This window comes from Hippocampus bargibanti, linkage group LG05 (assembly GCF_051943395.1).
Source record: "Hippocampus bargibanti isolate YZ-2025 linkage group LG05, ASM5194339v1, whole genome shotgun sequence".
Taxonomy (NCBI): Eukaryota; Metazoa; Chordata; class Actinopteri; order Syngnathiformes; family Syngnathidae; genus Hippocampus; species Hippocampus bargibanti.
In genome coordinates, this window is record NC_142738.1 from 7,878,707 (window position 1) to 7,906,146 (window position 27,440).

Below are 27,440 nucleotides of genomic sequence, written 5' to 3' on the forward strand. Positions count from 1 at the left end.
AAACAAAATATCCAAATAAAATCAAAACTGTATCAAATGGGTTCAAACGGAGTATATAATTAACAATAATATAATTATATATAATTATAACAATAATTAATGTGGCAAGAAACAACATTAATGCATTTGAAAAGGAATTTATCTGTGTTCATATGAACACACTCGACGTAAATGGGTTAAGGTATTTTCCGGTGTATAAGGCATACCCAAAAGCCTTGGTTTTCTTCAAAAGATGACCTAATGCACTGGTACGCCCTGTATGTGAAGTAATATTGAGCCACAATAGGTCTCGTAACAACTACCGCCTTATACACCGGAAAATACAATACTCCATTGTATGGATCAGTCTGTGATTAACTAATGTTGTGGCTCAATATTAGGCACAGGATCATCATGAAAATAAAGGATTTTGGGTGAGTTTTATACACCGTAAAATACGGTAATTTCAACAAGTTGCTCAAAAATAGAATTTTAAATATTACAGTACTCGTATCCAGGCTTCTGTGTACCGTATTTTCTGCACTGTAAGGCACACCTAAAAGCCTTAATTTTTGTTTTTTGCAAAAGCTGGCTTTGCATTTTATAATGCAGTCCGCCTTCTACAGGTAACATCCGAGTTACGACCGGGTTCTGTTCCGACAAAACGGTCGTAAGTCAAACGGTCGTAAATCGAAAAGCATTGAAAATGGCCGACGCAAGGTTTTTACGACAGAATAGTTTTTTATTGAATACTATTATATACCAAACTGCTTACAGTTAAATTATAAACCTTATAACTTTTACTGTTTTTATCATTTTATATTTCGTATTATCGATTTTTATTACTGCGTCATTCTGCTGACCCAAATACGCACGGCTTCCCACGCATACGCAATGTTAAAATAATCGCTCTCCCTGCTAACGGAGAAGCCAGAAGAGGTCGCCCAACACACACGCTCGGACTTCGGCAGATGCCGAAGGAAAAAAGTCTCAAAGAGGCGCGGGGTATGGAGGGGGGGGGGGGGGGGGGCAACGCGGCATTCTGGTCCCGCCGACCCAGAGCGGCGACGGCCGACCCGCTTCGGCTTTCACTCTGGCCGGCGTCGGAGGAACCCTCGACCCGAGCGCCGACGCCCACCCGCCTCTGCGTCATGGACACTCCCCCTGTGTTACCTGTATATGGAAAAAGCCACAGGCGCTTATAAATGAAATGTATTATTATTAATACTGTATAGGCTGGGATTACGCACAATTTATTCTACAGGGGGAAATCATCTTTTGAAGAAAATGAAAGCGTTTGGGTGCGCCTTGTACACCAGAAAATACAGTAGATATATTTTACCTGTTACCAAAATGCACCTGTTTTCCGACTGAATTCATGGCAAACTCCTCACCTGTAGCATCTGCCGCCCCACCGAGAAAACCCATCCATCCCACTCCTGCTTTATATCTACTTAGGATACAGCAACGTGCACGGGCAGATCTGGCCGCCGTATAATTGGCCGTCATGCATGTCCCGTCATCCCGCCTCCTGATCAGCTACACTTGGTTGCCCTCTGATTGTGTTAAATCTGCCTGTCCCAGACAGCAGCCTTTAACCTCTGACACTTCATTGATGTCCTTCTAGCAATTTATAGCCAGATTACCGATTCTAATTAGTGAGATCTTTCACTTGGAATTAAAACAATCCCCCCACCACTGTACCGCACTCAGGGTATCCTGCCATCTTATCCCTTTTAATTATTGTAATGTACAGAATCTGAAGGGCAATTTACATTTCGTATTGAATCGTCGAATGAGGGGGCTATGATTCAATAATGTGACGAACGGGTTATTTGTCTCAGTATGCGCATCAAGTCGTTAACCCACACAGCCTATTCGCGAAAGAAAAATGAGTTTCTAATTTAGTATACGGTGATACCTCAGTTTACGAACTTAATTGGTTTCCAGAAAGTGTGTGTATAGGGCGAAAAGTTTGTCTGCCAAACATTTATTTCCCATAAGAAACCATTAAAAATGAAAATAATCCGTTCCCAGGTCCCCATAAAAGATACATTTCTGCTAAATAAGCCTTAAAACAACACAAAATATACCTTATTTTATGTAGAATAAATGTCCTATTGTATTGTAATTAAAGAAACAAACTGTACTATGTAATAAAGTTGTTTTATTTACCTTTGTGATGGTCATTGATGTAGTTGCCTCTTGATGATGTCTGAGTGAAGTTGCCATGCTTTCTCACTCACATTGTCCCCTGCTAGCTGCTTTTCGGTAATCCAATCAACAGAAGTTTTTCAACCTCTTCTATTGCTTGAGAACGTTGCTTAAACAACACAGAAACACCCTTAGCCACACGTAGCAATGGTCGATTTAGTGTACTGGGACGCTAAGTCACACAAACGCACACCTCGTTCGGGTTTTTTGATGATCTCCTTCTTATGCTCATCCGTAATTTTCTGTGTCCTCTTCGTCTTAACACGAGCATGTGGTGGGGTATTTATCAGTCCCATAATAGCAAATGTACTCCACTCGGTAACAAACCACTGGGTGACGAATACTAGTCCGCCAGCCAACATTATCTCCTTCCACTGCTCAATCGTAATTTTCTTTGTCTTCTTACGCTAATCACTAGCTTGTGATAGGGTCTTTTTCGGTCCCATAATAGCAAAAGTACTCCACTCGATAACAAACGTCTGCACTCAAAAGAAAGGTGGTAACGAAAACTAGTCCGCCAGCCACTGTGGCGCTGTTCGACCCTGTGTTTTGGTGTTCATCCGCCGAAAACTATTTCATATGTCAAGATTATATTCTCGCGAATTTAATGTTTGTAAAGTGAAACGTTTGTGAGCTAAAGTGTTCGTAAACTGAGGTATATCACTGTACAGTAATATTGTTAATATGCGATCTCTGCGAAAAAGCTTATGAGAACGAATAACTTGTTTGAATCTTTGGACTCGAAGGTCGATGAGTTCCCAATTTCCCACACAAACGGGGCGGGAGGGGGGGGGGGGGGGGTGATGAGCATTGCCAGCGGCCCCCGTTGTGGGAACGCATCCATTGAGTTCCGCACCGAGATGGATGACGTCGAGAAGAATATTGAGGGCAGCTTGAGGCTGAGCTTTTTTTTCCGGCTAATGTAAGCACTGGCACAGCACAAAAGAGCTCGCCTTCGCTTACTTATTCAATGTCGGAACACCGGCTTTTGTTTATATGTGCGCTCTAGGAATAAAGCCGCTCATAAAAAGCGCAACTTTGAAGCATACGTCCTGATACATCACCCCCTCTCCCTGAACACTCCTGCCCTCCTGCTTAAGGGGCATGAATAATTCACTTTGTCAGACAAAAAGCCATTGCGGGCGCAAACATATGTAGGCTTGCTCATCGTGGGCCACTGAGCCATGTTGCCATATGTTTCATTATATGCAATTATGGAAAGCTTGCGAATCCAAATTTATTATATGAATTCTGAACATTAAAATTGCACATCCTCTTGTCCGGTTTAGAAATATTGCACACATCATCTCCCATGGGATTTATTTGTGAATCTTTCACTATCAGAATCAGAATACCTTTATTCGTCCCGCAATAGGGAAATTTGCAGTCCACAGCAGCAATTGAAGAGGGATGGGGTTGGGGTGGGAGTGAAAGGATAGAAAACAAGATATTCTAAGCATAACAAAAAAAAAATGTCAACTGTATACTGTGCAAATGTAGATGTGCAAAAACCGTTCTATAAACAAGACTGTACATAGTGCAGAATCAAGAAATGCATTTAGATATTTTGCAACAACCCATATTTACAAGTGTCCAGTTTTTTTTTTTTTTTTTTTTTTTTTTCACATGTGATCATTGGGAATTGTGAAGCCTGACAGCAGTCGGTAGTATGCTGAACTGTGCAATATTTGAACTGGCAGAAATATCATTGGAAGACGTTGACGTAGGTCTTAACTCATTCACTTCTCGGTCAAGAACGCCCCTGACCGAGAAAGTGAGACACAATGCATTTTGGGTACTTTGTTTGGTCTGAAAACTTCGTGTTGATGGCGAAATTAGAAGGAAAAACATAAACAACGCGATGGTGAATCGTTGTGTGTTGCACCAAGACTACTATTTGATACTAGTTGACACAAATTCCCAGCAGACAAATCAGCCCATTTCCAGCGGAGCTTGAGGGCCATCTTGTGCATTTTCTGGGACGCTACATTGCAGTCCAGACACCTCAAAATGACACGGAAGGACTTCTTTAATCAATTGCAAACATTTATGCTTTCCTCTTCAGGAATATTTGAATCATATTCATAACTGGATGAGTAACAAGAAAGCATCTTCTCCGAATCTGAAGCCATTGTTTTGATTCGAGAGCAAAGCAAGACGTATTGGCGTGATGTCATGAACAAGGGGGCGGCACCTTCTGAAACTCGCCATGTCCGAGGTCATTTTGAAGTAGTTTTGGGACACTTTAACTCATTTTTAGTTGTGTTTTGCATTTGACTAAAAATATCAGCTGGCATGTTTTGGGTATTTTAGATGCGATAAAACGTTTTTCTGATGTCAGTTATGAAACAAAAAAATGGTGTCAGTTGCCCTTGAAGTTTTTTTTTTTTCCTTTAAAGCGCTATATAAACCAATATGCGTTGTATTTTGGACAGCCGCCCTCATTTCAAGCTCATATATGTAACTCCAAACCCATATAAGGAATTAACTCTTTTTTTCTGATGAAAGAAGAGAGTCTAAGGTTTCTTACGCTGCATTGAATGTTAATGTAGTCCTAAAACTCTGTTGGTCCTGGGATTCGAGTGACAATGACAATAACCCTGGCACAGGAGTGGACACATTTTTGCACGTCTGGCAGTGAATGAGTTAAGATTAAAATGGAAACTTTTCTTATTTTATTAACAGGGGTGAACTTGAATGACACTTGAATGACAGTTGAGAGGGTTTGAGGTCACGATGATGACGGTTTTATTTCCAATGGGAATCCGCTTTAAATCGGATATGAAACTTTGACGTGCCTTTTCCCATATTTGAGTCTGAGCAGCCGCAGATTGAATGAAGCCTGACATTATCTGCCACATGTGAAAACGCTGACTTTGGGGGAGGTGACCCAAACTAAACAGCTTTGCTGCTCTATTCTTTCTTAAGCTCCGAGACCTGGCATTTTTTTAAACAGTGATACTTTTTATGACGCTTCCATGACATAACTTCCTCACCGTCAACAATGACAACAAAGAATGTCTTAAAGTTAATGTTGTGGAACGTGCACAGACTTTTTGGGGGATAGAAGTGGAAACTTAGTTAAACATGTACACCGCAACTACAATCACCATTTGCCAAATGATTTCTATTCACAGCGTCAATCAAAATTTTAAATGTCTCTCGGGGGTAGGAGAAAGCACTTTAATTTTTGAGATATACTTGACTTTGTGCCATATTGTGCGTATTCATTAATAAACAGCCATGTCTACGTTGCATGCGCACGATCGCTGGAATCTGATGACTGACGTCATATAAAAAAAAAGAAGTACAAACAATCTTTAACATTAATCTGTCTAGACAACCCCCTAACGACTCAACAGGAACAAGAGCCGTACATGTATGTAATGTTTAGTGGATTACTGATAAGACCACAGAGCAGCGCCACAAAAAAAAAAACCAAACATCAACAACAAACAAAGCCAAGTTGACCAAATAACTGTTTACGACTGTTTATCCAGACACTCGTCAACTCCTATGTAAACTACTCTTTTAGATAAGAGAATTCCAGCAATGCAGACATTGACATAGACACTCCAACTTGACTTTAGGGTTAATTGTCAGCTTGTCTGAGGGAAGGAGGAAAGAAAGCCCACTGAGCCATATGTTTACTCAATAAAACGAATAACTATCTTGGATGCTGCCATTTTATTCCAGATCACCTTGATGATAATCCCGCTTTGAAATAATGCTGACAGTCTCAGAGTTCAGACAAACCTAAAATCCGCTTTCCAACAGGGCTAAAGGTGTAAAAATGTCCCCCAATTAAATCAGATTGGCTTGGGCTGGATTGGATTAGCCTTTATTAGTCTCGCAGTGGAGAAATTTAGCAGCAAAGTGATGAAAGGAAGAGGAAAGGAAAGGAAGAAATAAATAATAATAATACATTTAATTTCCAAGGGCCTTTCAGAACACCCAAGGACACTTTATAATTAAAAGAACAATATAACCAGAACTAAATTATTAATATACAGGACCTGCTGTAAAGGCAGCCACTCTCGCGGCGCCATTTTGAGTCAAAACAACAACAAAGAAACTAAATGACAAATAATGTGACAACACAAAAACAGTCATTCAATCCTAAAATAGCTATCGAGCTAGATAGATAGCTATATAATAATAATAATAATACATTTACTAGATAGCTAGCTACATAGCTAATAGCTATTCACTGCCAGACAATGTGCAAATACAGTAAAGTCTCGTTATATCGATATCGGATATATCGATAGTCCCGGTTATATCGATACTATTTCTATGCACGCACTGAGAAAATTACATGCAAACAGGGTCGGATATATCGATAGTCCCGGTTATATCGATATTTTTTCGGACTCCCTTGAATATCGATATAACGAGACTTTACTGTATGTGTCCACTCCAGTGCCAGGGTTTTTGTCATTGTCACTTGAATTCCAGGACCCACAGAATTTTGAGTTTTAGGACTACATAAACATTCAATGCAGCGTAAAAAACCTTAGACTCTCTTCTTTCGTCAGAGTTAATTCCTAAATGATATGGGTCTGGAGTTATATGAGCTTGAAATGAGGGTGGCTGTCCAAAATACAATGCAATACATACATATTGGTTTATATAGCGCTTTAACTTCTGGAACAAAGGGCTAACATGAAAAAGGGGAAATGCTGACCCTTTGTGGAAGGGGAAAAAAAACATTACCAGGGGTCCATGGCCAGCACTTTATCGGCACCCAAACAAGAAAGAACAAATTCGGGAATAGCGCTTTACGTCATATTTATAATTCCTGAATAAAATCGGGAATGGCAGTGAATGAGTTAAAGGTAGTCTTGTATTCAAAATATATAGTTTTTTATTTTATTTTTTTATTTTTATTTTTTTTTTTGCTATAAAAGTCAACATTACACAACATTATTTCAAATGAAGTCATTAACACACTGCCATTCTCCAAATCACTCTGGAAGCAAAGCGGTTATTACTGTATCTATTATCTAGCTAGCTAGCTTTCTACCTATTTGAGTTACTTCCGGGTTGAGTGAACGTTGGCGCGTGTGGCTGCCGCTGCTCACCCGCAGAAAAAATATCCTGTGACTTTAAAGTGTCCTTGAGAGTTTTGAAAGGCGCTTACAAATGAAATGTATTAGTATTAGTATGAGTATTATTATGACATAACCCAAACTTCCCAAGTTGACAACAGCCGCTTGTCAACTGATGACATGCTCCTCACATCAAACATGACACTTGTTATGACACCTTTTGGCGTATTGACGCTTCCTGCCACCACTTCTGTAAACAAACGGCGATAAGAAAAAGACTGTTGTTTGAAACGCTTCACCTTGAGCTGATAAATGTGATGAATTATCACGTTGTTTATGCTTCTGCTCAAACTGGCCGCGGCGTGATCAAAGGAGCAATGTACAGTGATACCTCGGTTTACGAACTTAATTGGTTTCCAGACAGAGTGTGCAAGGCGAAAAGTGTGTATCCCAAAAAATAATTTCCCATAGGAAACCATTAAAATGAGAATAATGCGTTCCCAGGTCCCCATAAAACATACTTTTCTACTTTTTCATTTTCTAAGCCTTAAAACTACACAAAATATACCTTATTTTACACATGGTAAATGTGCTATGGTATTATAATTAAAGAAATAAACTGTACTAGATAATAGTTGTTTTATTTAACTTGGTGATGGTCGTTGATGGCTTGATGGAATGGAGTGGCCGGTTTCCCCAGCATTAAACACTTGATGAGGAACGTAGCCTTCTTCTTTCGCCATCTTGAGAAATGATCCCTTGGAGGTGCTTTCTCTGTGATAATTGTATCTAGTTCCTCATCAATTGTGTTCGGTTTAGCTGGTTGATAGCTTTTTGCATCAAGTGTACAGATGGCTTGTGCAGGTTATTTGTGGAGTCTACACTGTTTTTGAACTATCAAAGTTGAAACGAGTCCAAATGTCACTGTTTTCTATCCATTTTCTCACCATTTCACTGTAGTTTTTTTCCACTTTTTTTTTGTTTCAAGCTCTGTCATATTCCTTTCATGTGTGTGTGTGTGTGTGTGTGTGTGTGTGTGTGTGTGTGTGTGTGTGTGTGTGTGTGTGTGTGTGTGTGTGTGTGTGTGTGTGTGTGTGTTTTCTCACTCTGTCGTCAGCCTGTCTCTTTAATGTTTAACCCCCCCCCCACCGCCACCCCCACCGCTGTGTTCTTGACCAATCACATGGCTTTAACCGAAGAAGCCATTTTGTTTTTGGGAGAACGGCCTCACTCTCTTGCTGTCTGTAACCCACGCCCACTCACTGCTGTGTTCTTGACCAATCACGTGGCTTTAACCGAAGACAGTCGGCCACCATTTTCTTGTTAGAAGAACCGGCTTGTTCGCGAACGACACATCACTCATTGTGGCAGCTCCGTGTGTATCCCGAAAAATAGTTTGTATGCCAAGGTAAAATTTTCATAAATGTAACATTCGTAAACCGAAAAGTTCATAAAGCCAAGGGGTTCGTAAACCAAGGTATCACTGTACAATATTTTTCATTTATTTTATTTTTGTTTAGGAGTCTTGTAAACATGAGTAACCGGATGTTGCTCCTCATATTGACCTCCGCGCATGTATAATGCCATTTCATTATGTTCTGTCATTCTCAATTTTTTTTCATCCAATTGTAAAAAGCGTTCACATCATGGCCGCATTTGTGTGTTGCAGGTGATCGTACAATCAGGCCGCCAGCCCAGCGTGCTGCAGAAACTGTGCCAGCTCCCGTTCCAATATTTCAGCCACCCGCGTCTCATCCGCGTGCTCTTCCCCTCGCTTATTTCGGCTTGCTACAACAATGGGCCCAACAAGGTTATCCTGCAGCAAGAGATGAGTTGCGTCCTGCTCGCCACTTTCATTCAGGTAAAACTCACTGCTGCAAGTCATTAAAGGAGAACCGACACCATTTTTTGGTTTCCTAACTGACATCAGAAAAACGTTTTATAGCATCTAAAATACCCAAAACAGCAATCAAAACAATGGCTTCAGATTCGGAGAAGATGCTTTCTTGGTTCTCATCCAGTTATGAATATGATTCAAATAGTTCTAAAGAGGAAAGCATAAATGTTTGCAATCGATTAAAGAAGTCATTCCGTGTCATTTTGAGGCGTCTGGTCTGCAATGTAGCGTCCCAGATAATGCACAAGATGGCGCCCAAGCTCCGTTGGAAATGGGCTGATTTGTCTACTGAGAATTTGTGTCAACTAGTATCAAATAGTAGTCTTGGTGCAACACACAACGATTCACCATTGCGTTAGTTATGTGTTTTCCTTCTAATTTCGCCATCAACACGGATCAGCATGAAGTTTTCAGACCAAACAAAGTACCCAAAATGCATTGTATGTCGCTTTCTCGGTCAGGGGCGGTCCAAACGTGACGTCACATGGGGATCGTCATCAACTCTAAAACAAGACTTCATGAATATTCAGTGCGAGTCTTAAAACGTAAAATATAGCTATATTCCGTGGGATCTTTGTAAAATACGCTTAGTAGAAGTCATTTGAGGCGATTTTACAAATTATGGACACAACTTGTCCGGAGGCCTCGGTTGTCCTTGAAATGGCTTTATTTACAGTACAGTATATTCTTCTGAACATAAAACATGGAGTACTATAAATTCAACGTGAATAAAAGAAATTATTAGAAATTGCTCAAATCATCGTTGCTAATGTTGACTTCTGCATTCATCTACAGGATTGTTCTTCAAACGAGAAACAGTGCGACAGTAAAGCAAAACCGAATGGTAAGTGTCACACAGGCAACACTTTTGACTTCATTTTCGTCACTCTGGGTCATCATGACAGTTGATATCTGTATGAAAAACAATATTTAACTGTCACAAATGCAAAACAATCAGTGAAATGTGTATGTCATCTCCCGCATTCAGCAGCACTTGAGCATCTGGATTACTACGAGTTGCCCAATCGCTTCCCTCGAGACCAGTGGGACTCGGCGCTGCAGTTTTTCCTCAAAAAGGAGGACGAGTGACAAGACTGCCACCCGAATGAAAAGCACCATTGACAAAAAAACAACTTTCAAATGTTACAAAAAAAGTGAAAGCCTTGTTCTGTGTTGCTGCACCTGCCGCGACAGCAAACTGATGAGGAATTTGCACCAAATATCTTGTTGGTTTAAGAGCAACAAAAGTTTGTTTCTGTTCTGGAAACGTACATTTTTAATTTATTTATTACATTTGTCCTATTTTGTAGTCAGTCATGACATCCACTACTTCCTGTTTATAATGTTTTTTTCCTAGCTGGCAACATTTTCGTTTTCTTCCTTAAGAAGGCAAAAAATGTTAATTTAATGATCGATTACTGTTCAGGTTAAATATATTTGTGAATGTGTCATAGTTTCTATAAATGTGTGTAATAAAAGTTGTTTTTTTTGCTCAATTGCCATCTTTTCTTTCACTATCCGTAAATATAGTCACTCCGTCAAAACATCGTGTGAGTTAAATTAACAATTGTTGATTTTTTTTTTTGTTTCAGCAATAATGAAAGCAAGCTTTTCTCAATTTATTTATTTGACACCCAGATTCCAAATATACAAAATCAATTACCGGAATAAAAATAATAATGCTGTCACAATAACACATCTAATATAGACATGACATATTAACAAAAATGTTAAAACCATCTGAAACCTGCTGTGCTCGATGGTAAAGCAAATTATCGTTTTTCCCAAGTCAAAATTATATTTGGCGAATTAAAATTCATTTTTGTAACTCATTTACAGCTACATATGGTATTTTGCACAGAAAATCAGAATTTGAATTTCACAGCAATTGTTTCCTTGCTTCACTTCTCCACTTGTAAGACCAAATTCACAAGTTGATTAAATCGACCTCATTTAAATAATAAACGATGCTTTTATTTCCCCCAGTTAACGTCCATAAATGTCCTCGAGCCCTTTTTCTTTAAAAGTTCCACAGACTTGCAGACCCGTTCACGACACGCTGATCTTTACGCGCGCTGACCCCTCAATGAGTGTCCGTTTCCTGGCACTGATAAAAGCAGATCCTCCCAAACAAATTGTGAAGGTGTCTTGTGTCAAGCCCGGCTTGACCCGCTTGCTCCCTCTTGTCCAGCGGCTATTTGCCGTGCGGCATTCCTACTGGAAGAAAAATAAACTCAGGACACGCCAAGATACGTCCTCGGGCAGTGTGAAGTAAACCCCCTGCCCCACTTTTTTTCTTAAACTAGCACCCCCTCATCGACCCCGTGTGTTGTGGCCCCTGTTAGTGGACTGTTGGCAGGTGATGCCAGATGCAGATAAGACTGTCGTCTGTCTGGACTGTAGCCATTTAGAATCAAGACAGAAGAATTTCAAGAACAAAGTTTTTTATGCTCGTTTATATCAGATGAAAACATTTTAAAACCGATTTATTTTTGTTTACTTTCACCAACTTTTGTATTTGATACCCAACTTGTTCCGGGTGCTCTATCAATTTTTTTCTTCTACGATTTCATTACTAAAGGGAACATCTCGTCAAGCATGTGCCATATGTCGCACTGCTACATAACGTTGCGACACTGTCGTAAAGCAACGGTGACAACAATCCAGCAAATTGATCAACAGGCGGTTCAATAAAGTAAAGACAGTGGTCAAAGCAAGTCGTCTCCCCTCGTTCCTCCGGACATAAGAACCAAACAAGTTAGTACGTCCAATTTGACAAATGCCACACAAATAGCATTTAAGATACGACTCGTTGTTATTAGAAACAGTCTCCAAGCTGAACAAATAAATTAACACGCAAATAAGCAACGAATTAAACCATCGTTTTATTGGTAATATTTGCTGTGTTGTAATAACAATAAATAATAACTTATTTTTCTGCGGAGATAACAGAGCGACGTCGTGCATATCCACACATTGGTGTATTCTGGCTTCCGCAGTGACAGATTGTCCACACGTTCGAATCCCACAAGTCGTATCCTCTTCCGTAGTGCCTTTGAACCACCCAAAAAGTAAGGATTGTTTAATATCCTCTCGAGTAAATCCAACAGCAGCATTTGATGATTGTTTTGTTCTCGATGAAGTCTTTAATTGCGTATTTGGCGGCCCGCGATCAACCTCCTCACGTGTCCGCGGGACTCGGTACCATGCTGTTCGGCGTATCAGGAAGTTGAGACGAGAGAGATGTGACGTCACTGGCCGAAGAGTTCCCCAATGACCCCGACTCGGAAAAAGACATCTGAAACAAGAGTATTTATAACATTTAGATATTGATTGTAGATATATATTTATTGATACATATATGTATATTATTATTATTTCCGTTTTAAAATAGCGAGCTGAAGATTACTTATACTTTGAATTGCTAACGAAGGGGAAATATCAAAGTCTTAGACTAGGTCAAGGTGTTCTTATTTTTTAGAATAAATAAACGTTCAAATAAATATCGGTGATGTTTCGATTTTACAGTACTTGTAGACAATGTTATTTTAATTCAGAACTAAAAATAAGATAAAACAACATGTTTTAAGTTGTACTAGCCTGGCGGGCTAGCATAGCCCGATTTACATCTGAATATTCGTAAATTCAGCACCAGTCCTCTCTATTATTATTACTGTCATTATTTTGCCTTATAAATAAAATGTATTATGATTATTATTATTATTATTATATAATTACACAAATAACGTTTTCGTGACTGCTAAGTGTCTATCGTCATAGTAGACAGTAGATTTAATGCTTAAGGCGCTTTGTTTTGTTTTTTTTTTTTTTTTTTTTTTTTTTATTGCTCACAAGCGAATAACATAATAAAAATCCTTCTTGAAAATGAAAAAAAAAAATTTACAAAACAATGTCTTCATTCTTTTGGTTGTAGTTTGTCGTGATATTTGTACAAAGGCACCCCGGCTGTTTCTGAGTGACGCATTTGATAAAATATGATTAACATGCTACTTACTCAATTGTATTCAAATACGCTCAATTGACTCCATTCATATCACTGTAGTTTATCAAATGTTGGTCAGTCTGCAAAAAAAAGCCTAGTATTGCCCTTTCTGATTAATTATTACTTCTATGACGATGTCAAATCCCTCGGTCCTGGATGGCGTTAGTGTACCTAATAAAGTGTCTCAATACATGCACGTGGTTTGCTCTTCCAGTTGCGTTACTTACCAGTTGTTGGAAGTTGGGCTGGTCCAAGTCGCTCTGCAGGGCGAAGTCACTGAGGCTTTTCCACGGCGGTTGGTAGGTTTGCACTTCCACTGAGTTTCCCTGCACGGTGCTGTCGTGACGGATAGGGCTGCCTGCCACCAGGGGCGTTCCTGTCAGGCCCTGCAGATTCTGCATGCAACAACCTTATTCATTTACAAGTCCGTGAAGAAGCTCCTAAAATATGCAATTTCTAGCCTGTAATAAAAATAATAGAATGTAGAAAGGTGAGGAGAGTGAAAATTGTATTTAACTGTCCAGCATATTTTAACACTCTCATATACAGTATATAAAATAATATGCATAAGAAAATACAGTATTGATATCCAGGGGAGAAATTAAAATGACAGTCACGCTAAATTATGAAAAAGAAAATCAAACATATCAGGAAATAATGTTGAGACTTTTTATATAACAAAAGGTGAGTATTTTTACTCATTCATTTAAAATATTATTCGTCACATTGAACCAAACAATTATTATTAAAGTATTGGCATGGCTTGATTCATTTAGATGCTCGTTCTTGCTTCAAACTGAAATGAATATGCACCAAGGCTGCACAATAATGGAAAACCGTGGTAATGTGATATGATATCAAATTTGGGAAAGTCCTTAAAGGACAACCGATGTCTCCGGACAAGTTGTGTCCATAATTTGTAAAATGGCTTCAAATGACTTCTATTGAGCGTATTATACAACGATTCCACCGCATATAGCTATATTTTACGTTTTAAGACTCGCGCTGAATTTTCAGGAAGTCTTGTTTTTGAGTTGGTGACGAGTCCGTACGTGACGTCACTGAAGGAATGACCCTGACCGGAAAAAAAGACACATTGTAGCAGTCCTTCCAAGAAAGATTCTCCAGCAATGCAAGACGTCTTGGCGTGACGTCACGATCTGGGGGCGGGACTTTCTGAAAACACCCAATTCGCAGCTCAATTTTTTTGCATATTTTGGACACTTTAAGTCATTTTTATTGGTGTTTTCCATTGGAATAAAAATATCATACTGCATGTTTTGGGTATTTTAGTTGCTATAAAACGTTTTTCTGATGTCAGTTAGGAAACAAAAAAAGTGACATCGGTTGTCCTTTAAGATTGCACAATTGTCTCATGTCTTGATGTTCCTGTTGTGTTTATTATTTTGCATTGTGTTGACTATTGTGTGTTGCAGCTGTTGTGAAACCACTATATAAATTAGAATGTATTGTATTGCATTGTATATTTAATAAATGTACCAAAAGAAATGATATTATTGACGTGATGTTAAAAAAATGTATAGATACATCAAAAATAAGCAGATTCAAAAGTATGCTTCGATAATTCAATGTAACGACTTAGATTTTTGTTTAATAGGCGGTTATTTTTAACGTGATATAGTTTTAGCAATGCCCCTTTTTTGGAGGGGGTGGCGATGCACATTTAAGGTTGCATCTGGTTGGTCAAAATCCGATAAAAAGTATACATTTCCATAAGAAACGTTATTATTGCACGGGCCATTTTTTTTGCCGATGGTGTTTTTTTTCTCAATAGGCTCTACCTTACAACGCAAACTTTAAATTCCAAACCGCATTCATTTCAACTTCAAATAAAGACGTTAAACTGACCGTTTTGTCGCAATGTTGCTGCTGCTGCAATTGCTTCATCAGAATGGATTTCTTCTTGTCCTTGCAGCGTTTGTTCTGAAACCAGACCCGGATGACTCTGGGACTCAGGCCGGTCATCTCCACCAACTGCTCCTTCATCAAGGCGTCAGGCCTCGGGTTGGCGTTGTAGCAAGTCCGCAACGTGTGCAGCTGCTTCTCATTCAACACCGTCCGGATGCGGGTGGTCTTCTCGGTCTGCTTGTGGATGTGATTCCGGTGATGAGGTGCGTTTCGAACGGAAACTGGATCTGAAGTGAAAAAAAAAATCAACAAAAGCAGGCGTCACAACGGAAGAAAATATGACATCGGACTATCAAAATTCAACGTTGGCCTTTTTTTTCCAAGTATGTTACGTTCTATAATTTTTACGAATTTAACGAGGATAATCGTCTCAAGGTGCGTTCAATAATCTCCCAGCTGCTGCTTATATTATATAACAACGTAACGTAATATAGTATACTATAATATAACATAGCTGAAAGGAAAAGAAGAAGAATATAACCATATAAAATAATAGAATAGAACATAATAGCATATATAACAACATAACGCAATGGAATATATAATATAATATAATATAATATAATATAACAATATATTATAACAGCATATAACAGAATATAATGGAATATAATATATGATAATATATCATATAACAACATAATGTAACAATATAATAATATAATATAATAAATTAATATAGTGTAATATGATAGAATATAACCTAATGTAATATCATATCGTACAATATAATAAAATAAAACATAATATGACAATAGAACAAAATAATATAATTATAATTTAGTATAACATAATATAATAATAATAATAATAATAATAAAATACTACTACTACTACTACTACTACTACTACTACTACTACTACTACTAATAATAATAATAATAATAATAACGATAATAATAATAATAATAATAATAATGACCAGAGATGTGCAAGGGTCTGGCGTGAAGGTTCCCGGGGCTTAGCGGGCTCTCCGCGGAGGTTCTATCCACCAACAGTGCATGATCGGCTCGACACAGCAGCTCGTCGTCCCGCACTGCAAACTCGTCCCCGGGCAGGAGGTGTCGACTGCACACGGAGCACCGGAAACACTCCATGTGATATACACTTTGACGGGCTCTCATCACCAAGTCACTGCTGCAGAAGCCCGTCTTGCATTTTGCGCATTTTATCCCAAATAACCTAAAATGAAGTCACCCATATGAGTAAAGTTTTCATTTTGGAAGCAGACAACCAAACGCGCATCAGGTGCGCGTTTGTAGGCACTTATTATATATAGTGCATCAAGAAAAGACGGAAGATCAAATCCTACCTGGCATAGTCTCTTTTACAATAAGTTTTTCCTTCTCGGACGAAGCAAGTGCAGCTCTCGTCTAGGTACTGGCTGCACTCCGCGCACTTGAGGCATGCTGCATGCCACTCCAGGTCCGGGGACACCCTCATGATGTACTGGTCTTGGATGGGGCTCCCGCAACCCACGCACATCGCAATTCCTGATTTTTCTGCAGGGATATGACACGTGGATTGATCCAACATGCATATCACTCAACATCACATCATCACTTTGGATGAAAATCTACAGAATTGATTACATAACTCATTATGGTTAAAAAAAATAAATAAAAGAATCTCGTGTAAATTGTAACTATTTCGGATTCATTAACAAATGCAGATTTTTAGACGATTCTTCAGGCACAAGGGGTAAAAAAAAATCAGTCCACGTGACACAAAGACAATACTGCAAGTCTTACTTTTGGAAAGATCCCCCATATCATCCCAGAAAGAGGCATCGAACAGGATGTCCACCATACGGGAGGAAGAGAGCGTCCCGTCCGTCCCCTGGCTGGATGCTTCAATTTGTGTTGGCCGCACGAGAGGAGGGCACAAAACAAAGCACCCTCAATCTGTGACGTTGCAGACATGGGACCTGTGCGTACGCGCAGAAGGGGGCCAACATGAAAATACTCCCCTCCTATAGAAGCCCTTAAAAAACAAACAAAAAAAAACCCTTGTGAGACATGATGGAGTAACGATTTATGGGATTTTTAAGGAATCCCAGGACTCCAAGGTGCATGTTCTTATTACAAAGGTCGATATTTACTTTAACTTTCCATTCCATTAATTTAAGATGATTATTTTTTGCTGTTTTGAGGTTTTATTAATTGGAAGAAGGGGGAAATATATAAAAAAAACATTAATTTGTTGTCGTTTTTAAGACTTGTGGTCATTAATATTTTAATGACATTTGTAATTTGATATTTCATTTTTTAAATGAAACTATACGTGTACCTGTCAAAACAAACAAAACAACTAAAATCTGAATTGTTTTGTGATTCAGTGTACCGCATTGAAATTGACTCTACAGGGCCCTCTACTGGATGGAAAGTGCTCCAACAAAACTATACATCAGAAATCATAAATCGGGAGATTTTCGTACTCGTACGGAAGATGATTAGGTCCACTGAAGAAAAAAATATGGGTGGCAAGATTCTCACGTTGTTCTCAGAATTCTGACTTTAAAGTCTTGACTTGTCAACCTTATTTTTTTCTCCAGTGGTCCTAATCCTCTTCCGTATTCTTCCGTATATTTTTTAACTAAACTTGGATTTCTTCAAAGAAATCTGCTTTGCGTCATGTATTTTAAATGCGACATTTTATAGAAAGCTCTTTTATTTTCCTGGACTGTTATTTTATTCCACATCAAAATACATTTCTAAATTACTAAATTGTCTGAATAGTATTCATGTCACACAAGTTAATTTTTCTCAAGTCTATCTAGCTGTCTAGCTACTTATCCTGTGACATGAAGTGACCTTGAGAGTTTTGAAAGGAGCTTATAAATGAAATGTATTATTATTATTATTATTATTTTATTATTATTATTATTATTATTATTATTATTATTATTATTATTATTATTATTATTATTATTATTAAAAATTTTTTAGTTTCGCTAATTTTATGCTAGATGCTAGTTATTAGTATTTAGCTATCGATCTCTCTCTCTCTCTCTCTCTCTCTCTCTCTCTCTCTCTCTCTCTCTCTCTCTCTCTCTCTCTCTCTCTCTCTCTCTCTCTCTCTCTCTCTCTCTCTCTCTCTCTCTCTCTCTCTCTCTCTCTCTCTCTCTCTCTCTCTCTCTCTGTCTTTCTCTCTCTCAATCACTCTCCCGAGACTTTCGTCGGCGGTGCGACCCAAGCTTTTCGTTAGATCTCGCGAGAGTTTTTTTCAAGCACGCCAGCTGACCTTAGGCACTGTCTTTGCTGTCTGCGTCAGTGCAAGAAAACCGTCCTGACCCGATTGCAGTTCACCATGAACAGAGTTTTTACCAAAACGAACGTGACACGCTTGGTAAGAGCTTTACATCTACTAACTAACTAAGAATATTACTGAATTGTTCTCCTGCTATTTGCGATACGTTCCAAACGCTCGCTATCTCACCTGTTTACCTGCTGTAGCTGCTCTATTCTTCAAAAGTCGTCGTCCACAATGAGTTTAAACGCACATATGCGCTTGACGGACAAAACATAAGCGATATAAGATTTCATTATGATTTGATTGGGTGCTCATTGTTAATGCTAAGTGTTAGCATCGTTACACGGTGGTTATGAAACTTCTGTGTTTTGTCATTGGCTTGGAAATATTTGGCATTTATTAAACGATGTTCTGCAAAATTACGTCTTACAAGGTTAAACATAGGATACACAATTGCTCTTAATTGAGACAGTTGTGTAAGCAATCTGCTTGGATGCTATTTTCTCGACTAGTAATGTCTGGCTGGGTCCAAATGAGGCTGGCGTTACCTTGAAGGTGAATGAACAACTCGGTGTTGTTTCACAACTACAGACCACCGTAGTACGTGTTCATATTTCATATTATGCTCAATTTAAAAAAAAGGTTTGCATAGCAAGGGCCACCGTGCAAGAGTTGTAAAATATAACAAGTAGAAAATGATCACTTTTAGCATAACGATTGAAGTTGCTCGTCATATTGACATTTTGTTTTTTTCTTCTTCCCCAACAGTCTGCCTTGCTGCAAAGATTTCAGAGCACTTTGGTGGTTGCGGAACATAACAATGACAAGTTGACGCCGATTACACTGAACGCTATCGGTGCTGCCAGTAAACTTGGTGGAGAGGTGGCTTGTCTTGTGGCGGGAACAAACTGTGCAAAGGTGTGCTTAAAACACACATAAAAACAAATAAAATGCGGTCTGGATACACTATATTGTATTTTTTTTTCAGGTTGTAGAGGAAATTAGTAAAGTACAAGGTGTGAAGAAAGTTTTGGTGGTTCAAAATGACTCTTGTAAAGGAGCTCTACCAGGTACAGGACATTGCCAGCGTTGTCATTTATTTGAATACATTTATTCACATTTGGTCTTTGCCCTCCAGAGGAGCTCACGCCACTCATCTTGGCCACACAAAAGCAGTTCAACTTCACCCACATATGTGCCGGTGCATCTGCCTTTGGAAAGGTAACACTTAAGATAACCTGCGCAGACACGTTCAATTTAAAGGACAACCGACGCCTCCCGACAAGTTGTGTCCATAATTTGTAAAATCACTTCAAATGACTTCTACTGAGTGTATTTTATAAAGATTCCACCGCATATAGCTATATTTTACGTTTTAAGATACGCTGATGATTCATGACGTAACGTCTGGAACGCCCCTGACCAAGAAAGCGACACACAATGCATTTTGGGTACTTTTTTTGTTCTGAAAACTTCATTTTGATCCGTGTTGATGGCGAAATTAGAAGGAAAACACATTAATAACGCAATGGTGAATCGTTGTGTGTTGCACCAAGTCTACTATTTGATACTAGTTGACACAAATTCCCAGCAGACAAATCAGCCCATTTCTAATGGAGCTTGGGCGCCATCTTGTGCATTTTTGGGGATGCTACATTGGTGTCCTGACGGACTTCTTTCATCGATTGCAAACATTTATGCTTTCCTCTTCAGAACTATTTCTGTAACAAGAAAGCATATTCTCCGAATCTGAAGCCATTGTTTTGATTCTAGAGCAAGGCAAGACGTCCTGGCGTGACGTCACGAACAAGGGGGCGGCACCTTCTGAAACTCGGCATCTCCGAGGTCTTTTTGAAGTAGTTTTGGGACACTTTAACTCATTCTTATTGGTGTTTTGCATTTGACTAAAAATATTAGCCGGAATGTTTTGGGTATTTTAGATGCCATAAAACGTTTTTCTGATGTCAGTTAGGAAACAAAAAAAAAAATGGTGTCGGTTGTCCTTGAAGTTTTTTTCACTCTATTTTTGAGTCAGAAAATTTGAATTTTTAGTGAGTTGTTAATATTCTCCCCCTTTTCTAATTCTTTGTCAATTTGTCGATTTTTGCAGAACTTGCTACCAAGAGTGGCTGCAAAATTGGACGTGGCTCCAATCTCCGATATTATTGAAATCAAATCCCCAGATACGTTTGTCAGAGCCATCTACGCTGGTAAACGATTCGTATTTTTAGACTGCATGCCCCCCAAAAAAATGATTTCAAAATGTACCCCTTGCGATTTTCCTATCACTAATGCTATCCGTATGCGATGTAACCAGGAAATGCTCTTAGCACGGTAAAGTGTAGCGAGCCCGTAAAGGTGTTCACCGTAAGAGGGACGTCGTTTGAGGCGGCGCCCACAGAGGGAGGAAGTGCTGCAACAGAAAATGGTAAAAAAAATACAAAATTGGCATTGTTCATCAATTTTGAATGTTGGACTGGATTATATGTGTACCTAATGTTGTAGTGTATAGCGTGTATGATGCTGTTTTCGTTTAACCTGCAGTGACTTCCGCTTCTGCCGTGGGAATTTCTGAGTGGCTGGAACAGAATCTGACGAAAAGTGATCGTCCTGAGTTGACCAGTGCAAAAGTTGTGGTGTCAGGAGGTAGGTAGGAATTGTGTTTTGTTTTGTTTTATGACTCACAACAAACCGCACTACAGGTCACAACAAACTGACTTAGGACCAGGTTCCGTTCCGACCAACCGGTCGTAAGTCAAAATGGTTGTAAGTTGTAATCCATTCAAAATGGCCGACATAAACACGATAATAGTACACAATGTCAACTGTTATTTTTCAGCAACTTTTTCTCTAAAATACTATTATATACCAAACTGTTTACAGTTTATTTATAAATTGTATATCTTTTAGTGTTTTTTTTTTATAATTTTCTATTTTATATTATCAATTGTTATTACTGTTTATTTACAATTTGTATACCTTTTAGTGTCATTTTTATTCTTTTATATTTTATATTACCCATTTTTATTACTGTATATACCAATCCTACAGTTTATTTAACATTTTTATACCTTTTAGTGTCATTTTTAGCATTTTATATTGTATAAATGTTTTGACTGTATATACCAAACTTTCCATTTATTTAATATTTTATACCTTTTAGTGTCATTTTTACCATTTTATATTATATTTTTTTATTACTGTATATACCAAACTTACAGTTTATTTAAAATATGTATACCTTTTAGTGTCATTTTTTCATGTTATATTATAAATTTTTATGACTATATACAAAACTGTACAGTTTATTTCTAAATTTGATACCTTTTAGTGTCAATATTGTCATTTTATATTTTTATTATAAATTTTTATTACTGTACATACCAAACTGTACAGTTTATTTCTAAATTTTGTACCTTTTAGTGTCAATATTATCCTTTTATATTTTTATTATGAATTTTTATTACTGTACATACCAAACTTCCAGTTTATTTACAATTTGTATACCTTTTAGTGTCAATATTGTCATTTTATATTTTTATTATAAATTTTTATTACTGTACATACCAAACTGTACAGTTTATTTCTAAATTTTGTACCTTTTAGTGTCAATATTATCCTTTTATATTTTTATTATGAATTTTTATTACTGTACATACCAAACTTCCAGTTTATTTACAATTTGTATACCTTTTAGTTTCATTTTTATCATTTTATATTTTATATTATACATTTTTATGACAGTATATACCAAACTGTTTACAGTGTATTTATAAATGTTATACATTTTAGTGTCATTTTTTATCATTTTATATTTCATAATATTAATGTATATTTTATATTTAGATTTTATATGGTGGGTTAAAGAAAACACTTATAGAATACGGCATTATTATTCAGCCAAAATATACCGAAGGTACAAATACAAAATTAAACATGTAAAAAAAGTGCAAAAATGCAAAATATGTAAATACATATATACAAAAATAATGCCTGAAAAAAAATTGCTGTGCGAGAGGGAGATGCTGGCTGGCCAAAATTGTCGTACGCGTTGCAGTGCCAGGCGTAGAATTAAAATAAAAAAATAGGGTCTGTGGTTGTAAGTACGGTGGTCGCAAGTCGAGCCGGTCGTAAGTCGGACAGTACCTGTATTTGGATATAAAAATGGAGACAGTGCTTATTTAATTACACTTCTTATATAGTTAAATCATTCAAATTCATCATTTGGTTTTCATGTATTATTTTTTATTTTTTTACAGGAAGAGGCTTGAAGAGTGGAGAAAACTTTAAATTACTCTATGACCTCGCGGACAAAATGAACGCAGCAGGTTTGATGTTGCTCCAATGCAAATTTTATGATGTCATTGTTACTCGGTTTGAATAATATGTACTTTTTTTTTTTTTTTTAGTTGGTGCTTCTCGAGCTGCGGTGGATGCTGGCTATGTTCCTAATGATATGCAAGTTGGACAAACAGGCAAGATTGTAGCACCGGTAAGTTGTGGTATCAAGCAAGCCTGGCTTCATATTGACATACCTGAACTATTGATACTTGGTCTGAAAAATTGCGGTATCGGTGCATCCCCAAAAAATATGACAGTGGATGTCAAATCAGTCATCAGTTAACTCCTTGATTGCCAGACCATGTGCGAAAATGTGTCCACTCGAGTGCCAGGGTTTTTGTCATTGTCACTCAAATTGCAGGACTTCATAAACATTAAATACTGTGATAGAAACCTTCAACTCTCTTCTTTCATCAGAAAAAAAGCGTTAATTCCTAAGTTTTATGGGTCTGGAGTTTTCAAGCTCGTATAACTCCAGACCAATACAATTTAGGAATTAACTCTTTTTTTCTGATGAGAGAAGGAAAATCTAAGATTTCTAATGCTGTACTGAATGTTGATGTACAGTGATACCTTGTCTTACGAACTTAATTGGTTCCCAGACAGTGTTTAAGGTGAAAAGTGTGTATCCCAAAAAATAATTTCCCATAGGAAACCATTAAAATGAGAATAATCCGTTCCCAGGTCCTCATAAACATAATTCTATAGTTTCTAATTTGTAAGCCTTGAAACTACACAAAATATACCTTATTTTATGTATAATAAATGTGCTATGGTATTATAATTAAAGAAATAAACTGTACTGTATAATAAAGTTGTTTTATTTACCTTTGTGACGGTCGTTGATAGCTTGATGGAATGGAGTGGCCGGTTTCATCAGCATTAAACACTTGATAAGGAACTCAGCCTTCTTCTTTCACCATCTTGAGGAATGATCCCTTGGAGGTGCTTTCTCTGCGATCATTTTGCCTTTTTCCTCATCAATTGTGTTCTGTTTAGCTTTGTTGATAGCTTTTTGCATCAAGTGTACAGATGGCTTGTGCGGGTTGTTTGTGGAGCCTGATTGGTGGGATATTTTAACCTTGCAGTCTACCCTCTGCCTTTGAACTATCAAAGTTGTAACTCGCACTGTCGTCTGCCTGCTCTTTGATGTTTAAACCACCTCCCCTCGCTGCTGCGTTCTTGACCAATCACGTGGCTTTAACCGAAGACTGGGGGCGGGGCATAGAGGATAAAAACAGATGGCTGCCATCGGGCTCGTTCGCGAATGATACATCACTCATTGAGGCAGCTCCGCGTACGAAAAAAGTTCGTATGCCAAGGTATTTTTTTCATAAATGTAACGTTCATAAACTGAATGGTTCGTAAACCGAGGTATCACTGTAGTCCTAAAACTCAATATTCTGTGGATCCTGCAATTCAAGTGACAATGACAAAAAAAAACCTGGCATTGGGTGGACATTTTTGCACATCATCTGGCAGTGAAGGACTTAATATCACACTGTCTAACACGTGTCTCCAAATTATTTGTTGTCATCTTCACCCTATCGCGTTCCACTGCACTTTAGCGTCATCGCTGTCCTTCTGTGAAAGGTTAATGATCCATTCGACGCTTCGGTCAGGTTCTCTCGTGATGATTATCCACACATTAAATCCTGCTAATGGCACAGTTAGCGTTCGTCGAGGGTCAATTCATCCACTTTGGTTATGAGTAGTGAGGTCTGGACTGTTTCTTTGACCCGCTGCTTACAAAAAAAAGACACACATAGAGAGTGAGCCGCGATCGAGATTGTGCACTGAAATATTCATTCTGAAATTGCATGAACCTGAGACAAGAGATCATGCGATGGCAGGTGCGCCTCTTCCTGTTTCTAAAGCACGTTTATGTTGGCGTTCGCAGGAGCTCTACATCGCCGTGGGCATCTCTGGAGCGATTCAACATTTGGCTGGAATGAAAGACAGCAAGGTACATTTCATGAATAGTCCAATGGAAATGATGGATGTGCCATTTAAAGACTCAAGAGTTTGTTTGAATACCTTTGAAGACTATTGTGGCCATCAACAAGGATCCAGAGGCTCCCATTTTCCAGGTGTCGGACTACGGCCTGGTTGCAGATCTCTTCAAGGTGAGCTTTGCACTTTGTTAAATGTTCTGCGGGTGTCACTTAAAAGGTGTGTCCATAATTTGTAAAATCACTTCAAATGACTTCTACTGAGCGTATTTTACAAAGATTCCACCGCATATAGCTATATTTTGCATTTTAAGACTCGTGCTTAATATTCTGGAAGTCTTGTTTTCGAGTTGATGACGATGCTTGACATGACGTCACGTCTGGAATGTCCCTGACCGAGAAAGCGACACACAATGCATTTTGGGTACTTTGTTTGGTCTGAAAACTTCGTGTTGATGGCAAAATTAGAAGGAAAACACATAAGTAACACGATGGTGAATCGTTGTGTATTGCACCAAGACTACTATTTGATACTAGTTGACACAAATTCCCAGCAGACAAATCAGCCCATTTCCAACGGAGCTTAGGCGCCATCTTGTGCCTTTTCTGAGACGCTACATTGCAGTCCAGACGCCTCAAAATGACACGGATGGACTTCTTTAATCGATTGCAAACATTTATGCTTTCCTCTTCAGAACTATTTGAATCATATTCATAACTGGATGAGGAACAAGAAAGCATCTTCTACGAATCTGAAGCCGTTGTTTTGATTCTAGAGCAAGGCGAAGACATGCTGGCGTGACGTCACGAACAAGGGGACGGGGCCTTCTGAAACACGCAGTTTCCGGAGTCATTTTGAAGTAGTTTTGGGACACTTTAACTCATTTTTATTGGTGTTTTGCATTTGACTAAAAATATCAGCCTGCGTGTTTTGGGTATTAACAAAAAAATGGTATCGGTTGTCCTTTAAAGCAGAGGTCCCCAAAATAATTGACATAAAATGAAAAATTACCAGATTACATCCGTCTCTGACTTACTCTTGACACGTGACAAAACACTTGTCTAGGTCACGTGATACATACCACTAAAATTAGCCCACTGAAAGCTAGCAAAATGATCTTATTTTGTTGTATTTATCTGCCAGTCCGTGAAAATATTGTGTGACATTAAACCGGTCCGTGCCGCAAAAAAGGTTGAGGACCACTGCGTTAAAGTGTGCCGGCGTCTTGACGAAAGTCCCCCATGAATGTGATTAGTAAGAATTGTGAGTGGCAGTGGACTTGTGACCTGCGACGTCAGATCAGTTTCCCGCTTACTGATCAGATAGCTGATTAAAATGGATGGCCTCCTTTCGTTGCCCCCCCCCCCCTCAAAGGACAATTGATACTAAGGCTGAACTCTGTCCTGAAGTCACTGAAGAACAATTTGAATTCTTGATTTTTTTTCTTAAAACTTACTCCGATATCAGGCAGAATGTGATTCTGTTAACTCATTCACTGCCATTAACAAATGGCATATAAAAATATGACGTAGAGCGGCATTACCAAATTAGTTTTTTTTCCTTGCTTGGGTGCCGATAAAGCGCTGGCCAGACCTCTGGCAATGTTTTTCCCTTCCACAAGGGGGCATCATTTTCCCTTTTTTTCCATGTTAGCACTTTGTTCCAGCTTCAGCTATTGTTAAAGCGCTATAGAAACCAATATGCATTTATTGCATTGTATTTTTGACAGCCACCCTCATTTCAAGGTCATATAACTCCAGACCCATATCATTTAGGAATTAACTCTTTTTTTCTGATGAAAGTAGATTCTAAGGTTTCTTACGCTGCATTGAATGTTTATGTAGTCCTAAACTTCAATTTTCTGTGGGTCCTGGAATTCGAGTGACAATGACAAAAACTCTAGCACAGGAGTGGACACATTTTTGCACATCATCTGGCAGTGAATGAGTTAATTAATAAATCATCTGATTACAAATCAATATAAAAATTTATAAAAAAATATTTTGACAAGATTTAACTTTCACATGACTGTCCTTGAGAATTAGTTGAACTTCAACTAATTTTAACTTTCAACTAACCTTAGACTCTCTTCTTTCATCAGAAAAAAAAGAGTTAATTCCTAAATAATATGGGTCTGGAGTTATAGGAGCTTGAAATGAGGGTGGCTGTCCAAAATACAATGCAATTGTGGTTTATTTTGCACTTTAACAACAGCTGAAGCTGGAACAAAGCGCTAACAAGGAAAAAAAAAGGAAATGCTGCCCCCTTGTCGAAAGGGAAAAAACATTGCCAGAAGTCTGGCCAGCGCTTTATCGGCACCCCAGAAAAAAAAAAAGAATAAATTCGGGAATGACACTGAATGAGTATCAAAGTCAAACCTGACCTCCCGTCTCATTCCCCAGGCTGTTCCTGAGATGACCGAAGCGTTGAGCAAGTGAGGATGAAGCGAGCGTTGAACATTATCATGTGGCAACTGTCGTCTTGAACCACCAAGCAAGAGGACATGATGCACATCGGCTTGCTCTGAATTTCCTTAGATCAGTGACAGCATTTTTTATATCTACACAAACTGTCCCTCAAATAACGACTAGCTGCAAATCCATGTACTGGGATAGTGTCTCGGGTGTTTCTGGGAAATGTTCCTGCTGAGCTACAGGAGTTGCCATTTTGGGATATATTAAAAATGACAACTGACCATTCACTCGAGTGTTATTTTTCCCTTTATTGGTCGGCCTGCCTGGTTGACCGAGATAAAAAAAAACATCCGTTGCCTGTACAATAAAGTCAATGTGCGATATTGTAGAAGGTACATGCGATGAGC

At 38.4% G+C, this 27,440-nt stretch overlaps 3 protein-coding genes across 5 annotated transcripts in view; 2 read left to right on the top strand and 1 right to left on the bottom strand.

Annotated features, from left to right (window-relative positions):
• scaper (S-phase cyclin A-associated protein in the ER) overlaps nucleotides 1-10,631 on the top strand; it is a 69,687-nt gene extending 59,056 nt beyond the window's left edge. For 2 of the 3 annotated variants that reach the window (XM_088997008.1, XM_088997011.1), the window contains exons 29-31: nucleotides 8,914-9,105; nucleotides 9,937-9,985; nucleotides 10,130-10,631. In XM_088997008.1, the coding sequence (XP_088853134.1) occupies nucleotides 8,914-9,105; nucleotides 9,937-9,985; nucleotides 10,130-10,230 (342 nt within the window). In that variant the 3' untranslated portion in view covers nucleotides 10,231-10,631. The remainder of the gene's footprint in view (nucleotides 1-8,913; nucleotides 9,106-9,936; nucleotides 9,986-10,129) is intronic. The other variant, XM_088997009.1, reaches the window with a different exon arrangement.
• A 966-nt stretch (nucleotides 10,632-11,597) lies between these two features.
• On the bottom strand, nucleotides 11,598-17,027 carry isl2a (ISL LIM homeobox 2a). Its single transcript, XM_088996266.1, has 6 exons — nucleotides 16,825-17,027; nucleotides 16,386-16,575; nucleotides 15,996-16,255; nucleotides 15,014-15,300; nucleotides 13,372-13,539; nucleotides 11,598-12,439 (listed from the first exon to the last, which is right to left on the bottom strand). The coding sequence occupies exons 1-6, from the start codon at nucleotides 16,880-16,882 to the stop codon at nucleotides 12,323-12,325; spliced, it is 1,080 nt and encodes a 359-aa protein (XP_088852392.1). The 5' UTR covers nucleotides 16,883-17,027; the 3' UTR covers nucleotides 11,598-12,322.
• Nucleotides 17,028-18,265: 1,238 nt separating this feature from the next.
• On the top strand, nucleotides 18,266-27,320 carry etfa (electron transfer flavoprotein subunit alpha). The gene is made up of 12 exons (XM_088996122.1): nucleotides 18,266-18,421; nucleotides 19,094-19,243; nucleotides 19,314-19,395; nucleotides 19,464-19,546; nucleotides 20,436-20,535; nucleotides 20,643-20,753; nucleotides 20,870-20,971; nucleotides 22,585-22,653; nucleotides 22,735-22,817; nucleotides 24,567-24,632; nucleotides 24,712-24,792; nucleotides 27,022-27,320. The coding sequence occupies exons 1-12, from the start codon at nucleotides 18,383-18,385 to the stop codon at nucleotides 27,055-27,057; spliced, it is 1,002 nt and encodes a 333-aa protein (XP_088852248.1). The 5' UTR covers nucleotides 18,266-18,382; the 3' UTR covers nucleotides 27,058-27,320.
• Nucleotides 27,321-27,440: the final 120 nt, after the last annotated feature.